This window comes from Capra hircus, chromosome 3 (assembly GCF_001704415.2).
Source record: "Capra hircus breed San Clemente chromosome 3, ASM170441v1, whole genome shotgun sequence".
NCBI lineage: Eukaryota > Metazoa > Chordata > Mammalia > Artiodactyla > Bovidae > Capra > Capra hircus.
This window is the reverse complement of record NC_030810.1, coordinates 102,978,488-102,991,779: the sequence shown is the minus strand read 5'-3', so window position 1 is coordinate 102,991,779 and position 13,292 is coordinate 102,978,488. Positions and strand designations below refer to the sequence as shown.

Genomic DNA, 13,292 nt, shown 5'->3' with positions numbered 1-13,292 from the left:
GTTCTACTAGTGTTCAAGAAATTTCTAGATGTATAAAAATTCTTATAGTTCTTTAAAAGAAGAACCCATATGTCAATGGATTTTGTAAAGCTAGGTTATTCTTGACATCAAAACCAGAGATAGGCAATAAAGCAAAATTGCAAGCCAGTTTCTTTAGTGTATACAGATATAAAAATCCTAAAGAAAATTATTAGTATTTTAAATGCACAAAAGTGATATGCAATAACCTGACTTCCACTCCAGGAATATAAATTCCTGTCCATGGATATAGAGAACTCTAATGATTCAACCAGAAAAAGGCAGTCAACCTAGTAGAAAAATGGGCAAAAATATATGAACAGGCATTTTGTAACAGAAAATGTCACTGGCCAATAAATATATGAAAAAACTTAGTCTTATTAGTTATGCTGATAATCAGCCAACTATGTAATTTGAGACGTCTAAAAAGCAACAACAGAATCAACCTAAAGTTAGAGCGTTAAGATATGCATAAATTGGACTTCCTAGGTGGCTCTTGTGGTAAAGGAGCCTGCCTGCCAAGGTAGGAGCTGCAGGAGACTCAGGTTTGATCCCTGGGTCAGGAAGATCTCCTGGAGGAGGACATGGACACCCACTCCAGTATTTTTGCCTGGAGAATCCCATGGACAAAGGAGCTTGGCAGGCCATGGTCCGCAGGATTACAAAGAGTCAGACATGACTAAAGTGACTTAGCACGCATGCCTAAATTAGTAACAGTTAAAATATTTGACAATATCAAGTACTGATAAGGACGTGGAAGAACTGGAACTCTTACGTAGCACTGCTGCTGCTGCTAAGTCGCTTCAGTCGTGCCCGACTCTGTGCGACCCCGTAGACGGCAGCCCACCAGGCTCCTCTGTCCCTGGGATTCTCCGGGAAAGAACACTGGAGTGGGTTGCCATTTCCTTCTCCAGTGCACGAAAGTGAAAAGTGAAAGTGAAGTTGCTCAGTCGTGTCCAACTCTTCCTGACCCTATGGACTGTAGCCTACCAGGCTCCTCCATCCATGGGATTTTCCAGGCAAGAGTACTGGAGTGGGTTGCCATTTCCTTCTCCTAGTGGAGATTTAAATTGTAACAGCCACTTTGAAGAACAAATGGCATTGGTAAGAATAAAGTTGAAGATGTATGTAGTCTAAAATTTGGCAATTCTGCCAATTCTACAGAAACTCTTACACATATAACAAATAAATATATAATAAAATGTTACAGTAGCATCCTAAAACTTGAAAATAATTCAATACCATCAACAGTACCATGAATAAATAAAATATACTGTGCTAGAGCCAAATGTAGACTACTAAACCCCTGGAGGAGGGTATGGCAGCTCACTCAAGTGTTCTTGCCTGGAGAATCCCCATGGACAGAGGAGCCTGACAGGCTACAGTCCATGGGGTCGAAAAGAGTCAGACATGACTGGGTGACTAAGCACTGCACAACACAGAATACTATACAGCAGTGAAAATCAATGAAAATTAGTTTTATGCTTCAAAATTGGTGTATCTCAAAAACTTAATATTGAGTGAAATAAGCATATCATAGAAGATAACAAAGTATGAATCCATTTATGTAAACATAAAAATGTGGTCAAAAGGAAACATATGATTTAGGTATATATCACACATATTGTCAATATTTATTAAAATGATTTTCATAAATTCAAAGTGAAGTGGAATTAGAGGTTGTTACTGGAAAGAGGTACCCAATAGGTTTCCAAACTACTGTTTATTATCTATTTCTTAAGATGTGTGTTGAGTAGATTTTAATTGTTGAGCTATTTGTTTCATTATTATTTTAAGACTGTAACTACACAATACTACCCCTCGAATATGTGAGACATTTAACAATTCTTAAAAAAGAAAACACAAATACATATTTTTTTCCCACAAAAATAACTATAATGCAAGGAAAACAGCTTCATAAAATTAAGGTGATCTGCTAATAATGTAATTGCCTGCCAGAACAAAAATTAACAGTCTTCTAGAGAAAGAAAGTAAAGCCAAAAGTCCCAACATTACTAGATGTAGCTCCATCCACATCCCCCTAAAAATGTAGATCAAGAATTAACCAGCAGGTAGGGTTAGCAGACTTTAAAGCAGTTAACAATACGATAAAGAATTGATAGGAAAAAATGGTTGAAATAGGTAATTAGATGTAAATTCTCAGTGGTAAGATGGACTCCTTACAAAAGAAACAAATGGACATTCTAAAATAAAAAGTACAATGTTTGAAATGAAAAAATCCAGCAGATCAGCTCTACTGAATTCAGCAGGAGAATCAGGGAACTTAAAGATCAATAGAAGGAGAAGGAAATGGCTACCCACTCCAGTATTCTTGCCTTGGAAATTCCGTGGGCAGAGGAGCCTGGCAGGCTACAGTCCATGGGGTCTCAAAAAGTAGTCACGACTGAGCGACTAAAAAAAAAAAAAAAATCAATAGAAATTACTCAAACTGAAATAGACGAAGAAGAGAGGATGAATAAAACATAGCAGAGTGTTTAAGACCTGTGGGATTAGCCAACAAATACGTAGAGTCCCAGAAAGAAGGGAAAAGAGGCAGAGGATAAGGGGAAGGATAAATCTTTCTGGTGATAGGCTAATAAATATTTAAAAGTTAATGAAACACATCAAACCACAGGTAAAAGAAACTCAGAGAGTGCCAATCGGGACAAATACAAAAGAGATAGCATTTAGCCTATTTTAGTCAAAATTACTGAAAACCAAAGATGAAAAGAATGTATTTTAAAAATCAGTCAGAGAAAAGAAAGGCATTACACTCAGGGAGAACAATCATTAATTCTTTCACTTTGTCTTCTCATTTTGTCATTGAGCCTATCCAGTGAGATTTATATTATATCTGGTAGTATATTATATCTTTGTAGTATATCTGGATATTTATATTATATCTGGATAGTATATTATATCTTTATAGTATATCTGGATCCGATATTACTTATTTCCAAACATTTATGGCCCAAATCTTGGCCTATACAGAGAATTTCTTGCCAGATTGAAGGAGTTTCTCAAACCAAAGTACAAGAGGTTTATCAAAGTGTCCAAATATATCCATGTGAGGGACCAGAAGGCCAGGCTGCAACATTACGACCTTATGTGATAGATGCACCCTTTAATTTAATAGGAAGAGATTTACTTAAGCAATGGAAAACTCAAATATATTCTCCACATTTTTCCTAGAGGCCACTGCTCATTTAACAAACAATACAATTATTAAAATAACTTGGAAAAATGATGAGCCTATTTGGACAAGGCAGCGGCCCCTTACAAAAGAGAAATTAGAGGCTACTAAAGAGCTTATAGATACACAATTGAAACTAAAACATATTGAGGAATCTTATTCTCCGTGAAGTTTTCCCATTTTTGTAATTAAAACAAAAAAAAGGAACGCTAGCAAATGGCATCTTTTAACAGATCTTCAAAAAGTTAACACACATATGAAACCTATGGGTACATTACAACCAGAAATTCCATCACCTACCACTATTCCTCAAAACTGACATATTATTATTATAGATTTACAAGATTGCTTTTTTACTGTACCTTTACACTCTCTAGACTGAGAGAGATTTGCTTTCTCTCTTCCTTATCCTAATCAGTCAGGCCTCATGAGTTCAGTTCAGTCGCTCAGTCGCGTCCAACCCTTTTCGACCCCATAAATTGCAACATGCCAGGCCTCCCTGTCCATCACCAACTCCTGGAGTTCACCCAAACTCATGTCCATCGAGTTGGTGATGCCATCCAGCCATCTCATCCTCTGTCGTCCCCTTCTCCTGCCCCAATCCCTCCCAGCATCAGAGTCTTTTCCAATGAGTCAACTCTTTGCATGAGATGGCCAGTGTGTTGGAGTTTCAGCTTTAGCATCAATCCTTCCAAAGAACACCCAGGATTGGTCTCCTTTAGAATGGCCTGGTTGGATCTCCTTGCAGTCCAAGGGACTTTCAAGAGTCTTCTCCAACACCACAGTTCAAAAGCATCAGTTCTTTGGCACTCAGCTTTCTTCACAGTCCAACTTTCACATCCATACATTCGGGCCTCATAAATGGTATCAGTGGACTATGTTGCCTCAAAAAATGATGAATTCTCCCACCATATGTCAATATCATATAGCCAAAGCCCTTGAACCTGTGAGAAAACAATTTTCTGACTTTCTTGTTGTTCATTACATGGATGATATATTGTTTTTGGCTCTATCTGTTTTAGAAACTCCACAAATGTTTGACATAGCTCAACAATGCTTAAGAGCTTCTAGATTAATCATTGCCCCTGAAAAGATTCAAACCTCTACACCTTACCATTACTTGAGATTTATTGTTAATAGACAACATATTACTCCCCAACTAACACAGATTCTTGTTGATAAATTATCAACCTTAAAAGATTAAAAAAAAACTTTTAGGTGATATAAATTGGATTAGACCCTCTTTAGACATTGCAAATTATCAACTAACTAATTTATTTAACACTTTAAAAAGAGATCCTGATTCAAATAGCCCTCGTTCACTTTCACAAGAGACATGAGAAGAACTCTGTTTGGTGCAAAATAAATTGCAAAAGCAGTTTCTTACTTGTATTCATTTGGATTTACCTCTAGAGTTATTTATACTCCTCTCTCTCCATTCTCCCACAGGACTTCTTACCCAACAAGAATACCTGATAGAATGGATCTATACCCATTTTAGAGAGACAAGATCACTTACACCCTATCTTGATTTGATCGCTCTAATCATTATCAATGGAAGAAATAGAGCTAAGACTCTAATTGGCTCCGATTCTCATAAAATTGTAATACCTATTAATAAATCTCAATTCGAGAACACATTACAAACTTCTACCAATTTCCAAATAGCCTTTCTGGAATATTTTAGAGACATTTCATTTCATTATCCTTCTAATAAACTCTGGAATTTCTTCAAAAATACTGAATTTCTTATCTCTTGCATTATCACATCACGACCTATACCTCAGTTCAGTTCAGTTCAGTCTCTGGTCGTGTCCGACTCTTTCCTACCCATGAGTCGCAGCACGCCAGGCCTCCTTGTCCATCACCATCTCCCGGAGTTCACTCAGACTCATGTCCAATGAGTCCGTGATGCCATCCAGCCATCTCATCCTCTGTTGTCCCCTTCTCCTCCTGCCCCCAATCCCTCCCAGCATCACAGTCTTTTCCAATGAGTCAACTCTTCGCATGAGGTGGCCAAAGTACTGGAGTTTCAGCTTCAGCATCATTCCTTCCAAAGAAATCCCAGGGCTGAACTCCTTCAGAATGGACTGGTTGGATCTCCTTGCAGTCCAAGGGACTCTCAAGAGTCTTCTCCAACACCACAGTTCAAAAGCATCAATTCTTCAGCGCTCAGCCTTCTTCATAGTCCAACTCTCACATCCATACATGACCTCAGGAAAAACCATAGCCTTGACTAGACGGACCTTAGTCGGCAAAGTAATGTCTCTGCTTTTGAATAGGCTATCTCGGTTGGTCATAACTTTCCTTCCAAGGAGTAAGTGTCTTTTAATTTCATGGCTGCAATCACCATCTGCAGTGATTTTGGAGCCCCCCCCAAATAAAGTCTGACCCTGTTTCCACTGTTTCCCCATCTATTTCCCATGAAGTGATGGGACCAGATGCCATGATCTTTGTTTTCTGAATGTTGAGTTTGAAGCCAACTTTTTCACTCTCCTCTTTCACTTTCATCAAGAGGCTTTTTAGTTCCTCTTCACTTTCTGCCACAAGGGTGGTGTCATCTGCATATCTGAGGTTATCGATATTTCTCCCGGCAATCTTGATTCCAGCTTGTGTTTCTTCCAGTCCAGCGTTTCTCATGATGTACTCTGCATATAAGTTAAATAAGCAGGGTGACAATATACAGCCTTGACGGACTCCTTTCCCTATTTGGAACCAGTCTGTTGTTCCATGTCCAGTTCTAGCTGTTGCTTCCTGACGTGCATACAGATTTCTCAAGAGGCAGGTCAGGTGGTCTGTTATTCCCATCTCTTTCAGAATTTTCCACAGTTTATTGTGATCCACACAGTCAAAGGCTTTGGCATAGTCAAGAAAGCAGAAATAGATATTTTTTTAGAACTCTCTTGCTTTTTCGATGATCCAGCGGATGTTGGCAATTTGATCTCTGGTTCCTCTGCCTTTTCTAAAACCAGCTTGAACATCTGGAATTTCACGGTTCATGTATTGCTGAATCATGGCTTGGAGAATTTTGAGCATTACTTTACTAGCATGTGAGATGAGTGCAATTATGCAGTAGTTTGAGCATTCTTTGGCATTGCCTTTCTTTGGGATTGGAACGAAAACTGACCTTTTCCAGTCCTGTGGCCACTGCTGAGTTTTCCAAATTTGCTGGCATACTGAGTGCAGCACTTTCACAGCATCATCTTTCAGGATTTGAAATAGCTCAACTGGAATTCCATCACCTCCACTAGCTTTGTTTGTAGTGATGCTTTCTAAGGCCCATTTGACATCACATTCCAGGATGTCTGGCTCTAGGTGAGTGATCACACCATCGTGATTATCTGGGTCTTGAAGATCTTTTTTGTACAGTTCTTCTGTGTGTTCTTGCCATCTCTTCTTAATATCTTCTGCTTCTGTTAGGTCCCTACCATTTCTGTCCTTTATCGAGCCCATCTTTGCATGAAATGTTCCCTTGGTATCTCTAATTTTCTTGAAGACATCTCTAGTCTTTCCCACTCTGTTGTTTTCCTGTATTTCTTTGCAATGATCGCTGAGGAAGGCTTTCTTATCTCTTCTTGCTATTCTCTGGAACATCTGCATTCAGATCCTCATATCTTTCCTTTTCGCCTTTGCTTTTCGCTTCTCTTCTTTTCACAGCTATTTGTAAGGCCTCCCCAGACAGCCATTTTGCTTTTTTTTAGCATTTCTTTTCCATGGGGATGACCTTGATCCCTATGTCCTGTGGCTCAGAAATATCTGATAGGACTACTTTTTCTGCTGTTGGGGTGACTTGACTTGCTTCCAATGTGCAGCCACCTACTTTTAGACCTTGAAGACTAGGCTAAAGATTAGGAGAGACAGTACCTTCCCAGGGCAGTCGTGTCTGTAAAATTTTTTTAAATTGAAATATAGTTTGTGTAAAATGTCGTATTAGTTCAGGTGTAAAGCAAAGTGGTTCAGTTATATGTAAATATATACACATTCATGTTTAGATTATTTTCGATTATGGGTTATTACAAGATATTGAATCTAGTTTCCTGTGCTGCACAGTAGGTCCTTGTTGGCTGTCTACTCCATATATAGGAGTGTATATATATTTTAATCCCAAATTCCTGATTTATCTCCCTCTTTCCCCTTTGGTAACCATAAGTTTGTTTTCTATGTCTGTGAGTCTATTTCTGTTTGCAAATAAGTTCATTTGTATCATTTTAAAAGATTCCGTATATAGGTGATACCATGTGATATTTGTCTTTCTCTTCCTGGCTTATTTCACTTAGTATGATAATCTCTAGGTCCATCCATGTTGCTATAAATGGCATTATTTCATTCTTTTTATGGCTGAGTAATATTCCATCAAGTATATATATCACATCTTCTTTATGTATTCATCTGTCAAGGGATGCTTAGGTTTCTCCCAAGCTTTAGCCTTTTTAAATAGTGCTGCTATGAACATTGGGATGCATGTATCTTTTCAAATTATAGTTTTCTGTGGATATATTCCCAGGAATGGGATCATTGGATCATGCAGTAATTCCATTTTTACTTTTTAAAGGTCCCTCCATACTGTTCTTCATAGTGGCTGTACCAATTTACATTCCCACCAACACTGTAAAAATGTTTGTTTTTCTTCACTGACCCCAGCATTTATTTGTAGAATTTTTGATGATGGCCATTCTGACTGGTATGAGGTGATACCTTCTGGTAGTTTTGATTTGTATTTCTTTACTAATTAGTGATGCTGAGCACTTTTTCATGTGCCTGTTGACCATCAGTATGCCTGCTTGGGAGATATGTCTGAATAGATCTTCTGCCCATTTTTGATTGGGCTGTTTTTTTTTATATTGAGCTGTATGAGCTGTTTATATATTTTAGAAATGAATCTCTTGTTGGTCGCATAGTTTAAAAATACTTCCTCACAGTCTGTAGGTTACTTCTTTTTTTTTTTTTTTCATGTTTTCCTTTGCTGTGCAAAAGCTTTTAAGTTCAATTAGGATCCATTTGTTTACATTTGTTTTTATTTCCATTACTCTAGAAGATGGTTAAAACTCAACATTCATAAAACTAAGATCATGGCATCCAGTCCCATCACTTCATGGCAAATAGATGGAAAAACAATGGAAACAGTGACAGACTATTTTCTTGGGCTCCAAAATCACTGCAGATGGTGACTGCAGCCATGAAATTAAAAGATGCTTGCTCCTTGGGAGAAAAGTTATGACCAACCTAAACAGCACATTAAAAAGCAGAGACATTACTTTGCCAACAAAGGTCTGTCTAGTCAAGGCTATGATTTTTCCAGTAGTCATGTATGAATATGAGAGTTGGACCATAAAGAAAGCTGAGCGCCAAAGAATTGATACCTTTGAACTGTGGTGTTGGAGACTCTCTAGGACTGCAAGGAGATCCAACCAGTCAATCCTCAAGGAAGTCAGTCCTGAATATTCATTGGAAGGACTGATGCTGAAGCTGAAAGGCCAATATTTGGGCTACCTAATGCGAAGAACTGACTCACTGGAAAAGACCTTGATGTTGGGAAAGACTGAAGGCAGGATGAGAAAGAGATGACAGAGGTTGAGATGGTTGGATGGCATCACTGATTTGATGGACATGAGTTTCAGCAAGCTCTGGGAGTTGGTGATGGACAGGGAAGCCTGGCATGCTGCAGTCCATGGGGGTCACAAAGAGTCGGACACAGCTGAGTGACTGAACTGAACTGAGGAGACGGGTCCAAAAAAAGATCATTGCGATTTATGTCAAAGAGGGTTCTGCCTATATTTTCCTAGGAGTTTTAGAGTACTCAGTTTTACATTTAGATCTTTAATCAATTTTGAGTTTATTTTTGCATATGATGTTAGAGAATGTTCTGGTTTCATTATTTCACATGTAGCTGTCCAGTTTTCCCAGCACCACACTTGTTGAAGAGACTGTCTCTTCTCCACTGTATATTCTTCCCTCCATTGTTGTAGATTGTGTGCATGCTCAATGTAAATGGAATTATTCTTTTCTATGGCTGAGTAATATTCCATCACATATACATATATATGTGATATATATGTGTGTGTATGAGATATATATATTACATATATATAATGTAATATATATGTAAAGAATCTGCTGGTAAAGAATCAGCTGGTAAAGAATCTGTCTGCAATATGGGAGACCTGGGTTTGACCCCTGGGTGGGAAAGATCCCCTGGAGAAGAGAATGGCTACCTACTCCAGTATTCTGGTCTGGAGAATTCTATGGATTGTATAGACCATGGGGTCACATGGAGTTAGACACAACTGAGCGACTTTCCCTTTTCAGAGGAATAGGTGTTATCTCTTTGAATGTTTTGTACTATTCACCTGTGAAGATATCTGGTCCTGGACTTCTGTTTGTTGGGAGTTTTAAGATTGGGACTCAATTTCAGTACTGGTAATTGGTCTGCTCATATTTTCTACTTCTTCTTGGTTCAGTCTTCAGAGATTATATCTTTGTCCAGTTTCCTCTAGGTTGTCCATTTTATTGGCATATCATTGCCCATAGTAGTCTCTTATGATCTTTTTTCCCCCCAATTTTTCTTACTTAAAAAAAATGTATTTATTTGGCTGCATTCGGTCTTCAACTGTGGCACATGTGGCATGAAGGATCTACCAGGGACGGAACCTGAGTCCCTTGCATTGCAAGGCAGAGTCTTAACCATTGGACCACTAGGGAAGTACCTCCTGTGATGTCTTGTATTTCTGTGGTGTCAGTTGTAACTTCTCCCTTTTCATTTCTGATTTTATTGACTTGGGCTCTCTCTCTTTTTTTTCCCTTGGTGAGTTTGGTTAAAGGTTTATGAATTTTGTTCTTTTCAAAGAACCAGCTTTTAGTTTCATTGATCTTTTCTTTCTTTTCTTTTTTTTTTTGTTTTTATTTCATTTATTTCTGCTCTGATCTGTATAATTTCTTTCCTTCTACCATCTTAGGATTTTCGTTGTTCTTCTTTCTCTAGTTGCTTCGGGAATAGGGCAGCCTTGTCTTAAAAAAAAAAAAAAAAATCACTGAGCTCAAAGAAGAGAACCATGATTGCTACCGAACCTACCGGGGAAGGTTTACTGAAGTCTCTTCTCAGGATTTTTGTGCTTTGGGATCACCTCATGATTTTACGCCATAAATCAGATAATTCATGCCTTTGGTCCTTGGTTGCCAGCCATTCTTCCCTCCCCTGCTGACTCTCATCTAATCACCCATTCTCCCCCAACAGAATAAGTATTGTTGCATGAATGTCCCTGTGGATGAATGGATGGAGAAAAGGAGAAGAATGGGATGGAACGAATGAACTCAGAAGCTGCAAAGATGCCTGGAAACGCAGAAATTCTCATGAATTGCAAATTTATTGACTGAGAAGGTACTGGAATTAGGAGGTAGTTGCACAGAAACCAGGGAGAGAAAACTGCAGAACACGACGCAGCTCCAGAGCTCAGTGGCTGCTTCTGGTGGATTCAGATGTGAAGGGCTGAGAAACCTCAGGGCAATATCATGAGAGCGGTAAGCCCATCGACACCCACGGAGAACTCCTCCAGCTTCTTCGTCTCCGCGGTGTCCAGGGGGGCCTTACTTGCCTGGCCAGGTAGGCGCCTGCTTCTGCTGGGTCTGATGGCAGATTGGGACGCCCTTGCCACCCCCGGAACCACCCCCGGAGGAGCCGCCGCCGCAGCCGGAACCGCTGCCGCCCCCACCGCTAGAGAAGCAGCCGCCGCCGCCCCCGGAGGAGCCGCCCACGCAGCCGGATCCACTGCCGCCCCCACCGCTGGAAAAGCAGCCGCCGCCCCCGGAGGAACCGCCGCCGCAGCCGCCGCCGGAGGAGCCCCCTCCGTAGCTCTGCTGGGGCAAGCACGGGGTTTGGGAGGTCTGGGAGGACGAGAAGTATCCGGAGCCGCCCCCGGAGGAGATGCCGCCGCAGCCGGAGCCGCCCCCGGAGGAGATGCCGCCGCAGCCGGAGCCGCCCCCGGAGGAGATGACGCCGCAGCCGGAGCCGCCCCCGGAGGAGATGCCCCCGCAGCCGCCCCCGGAGGAGATGCCGCCGCAGCCGGAGCCGCCCCCACTAGAGACGCCGCCGTAGCTCTGGCACTGGACCTGCTGGCCGGAGGAGCCGCCGCCGCCGCTGGAGTAGCAGCCGCCCCCGGAGCCGCCGCCGCCGCCGCCGCCGCTGGAGTAGCAGACAGTACTGGAGGAGCCGCCGCCGGAAGAGTAGCCTCCGCAGCCCGAGCTGCCGCCGCCCCCGGAATACTTGATACTTCCACCAGAGCCGCCGCCGCCGCCGCCCCCGCAGCCGCCGCCAGAGTGGCCGCCGCTGCAGCCGGAGCTGCCGCCGCCTCCAGAATACTTGACGCTTCCACCGGAGCAGCCGCCGCCGCCGCCGCCACCCCCGGAGCCGCCGCAGCTACCAGAGCCACCGCCGCCGCCGCTATGGAAGACGCCGCCGCCGCCGCCGCCGCCGCCAGAGGTTTTCCCACAGCCCACTGGGGGCTGAGGGGTGGGCTGCTTTGTCTGGTGAGACATCTTGTCTAAGGAGGAACAGAACCCTGGAAGGAGAGCAGAAAGCATCAGTGGGCCAGCTGCAAGAGGATGCGGCGGCAGAGGCAGCTGCATCCATGGAAACGTCCATCATCCTCTGAGCAGCACTGCCTCGGCCAGGCTTGATGCTCTTTCTGATCGGATTGGGAAGAGCACTCAGCTGGGACTCCTGGATTAGTGCTTTTAGAAAAGGGTTGTGCTTCTCCTGAGAAAGTCTTTACCAAGTTTTAAATAGCCCACTTAGTGGTACCCATTTCTCTTTCTTTCCCAGCTTTGCTTCAGGCCTCGGCTGTGTGATCTCCGGGCAAATGACCCACACATTTTCCGTTTCCTCATTTCCTGTAAAATGAGATGAGTCGAGTATTTCACTCCCTAGTTCTCTGATCCCAACACTGAGTGCAAATGGAAAATTACGACAAACCTCCACCTAGGGTAGGGGATTTTATCCACTCCCCGCACAACAGAGGAAGGTTTGTTCCAATGCCAGAGGGCTATTGCACCCCATTCTTTGCAAAAAAGAATTAGTTTAAACTCTTGGTCTGTTCCATTGACCTCAGCCATGATCACCCACCAGTTACCAGAAAAGGCATGCTCCCTCATTGTCCTGTCTGGAAACAGGAGTAAGGATCCCAATGATCCTTTAGACCAGCATCTCTAACTAGGAGATATCAAGCAAAGCTTACCAAGGAGGCAAGCTGGGTTGAGGGGACCAAACTAGCAGGAATTGTGTCCAGCATCTCACAAGTCATTTCCCTCTCAGAACATCTTGTGTAAAACAGGCAATGGGTTCTCATGACTGCTAAAATCTCACCATCTGCAGCATCCTCTGAATCATTCTTCCTGTTCTCTGAAAGTACACCCAACCTCTCCTCCTTACAAGTTCACAAAGTCCATCCAGCCCATCCACAGGCTGTCTGGGACAGTCTCTGCAGAATGCACTTCTGTGCTGGGGACAGGGCATGTCTCTTACAGGGGTGCCAGAGAGACAGGAGATGATAGTCTTGTCTTTGTGGCGTTTACATTTTGGCCAGATCAGAAACGCCATCTCTACAGCAGTAGCTCAGCTCTCTTTCCTGCCTGAAGCCCCTCTGAACATGGATACAGTTGGAAGAGCAGAGGTCCTGTAGGTCCTAAAGGGGAGAGAGGCCTTGCCCACCTGTGCCCTGGTCCACATAGCCCATGCAAGCCTGGGCAATGGAAGATGAGAGCCAGTAGAACTCACACTTACCCAAAGCACCAGTAAGGATGAGTGAGGAGAGGAGATGCTGGCTGTGTGAGGAGCACTGGAGCTTCTGAGGTTTTATACTCTCTCTGAGTTCTGACTCATCAGCTATCGATCTGGACCAGCCTTACATGTTTGGCCCAAGTTATGTGACCTTTGGCTGTCACCCCACCTCCTTGTGATTGTAGTCATGGGGTGACCCATTCATGAAGATTTTGGCATTCTTGAGATGGGCAGCCTCCTGTATGACTGGCCCCTTCTCTGATGCAACTGTGAAGCAGGCTGGCTAGCAGGGATGGTCAGCCAGAGTGGATG

At 42.6% G+C, this 13,292-nt stretch overlaps 1 protein-coding gene across 1 annotated transcript; it reads right to left on the bottom strand.

Moving 5' to 3' along the window:
* LOR (loricrin) lies at positions 10,538-13,077 on the bottom strand. Its single transcript, XM_018046124.1, has 2 exons — positions 12,984-13,077; positions 10,538-11,763 (listed from the first exon to the last, which is right to left on the bottom strand). Exon 2 carries the CDS (start codon positions 11,738-11,740, stop codon positions 10,793-10,795), a length of 948 nt encoding a protein of 315 aa, XP_017901613.1. The 5' UTR covers positions 11,741-11,763; positions 12,984-13,077; the 3' UTR covers positions 10,538-10,792.

Coding starts and splice junctions, on each gene's coding strand:
- LOR (XM_018046124.1), bottom strand. CDS start 11,740: ATGTCTCACCAGACAAAGCAGCCCACCCCTCAGCCCCCAGTGGGCTGT.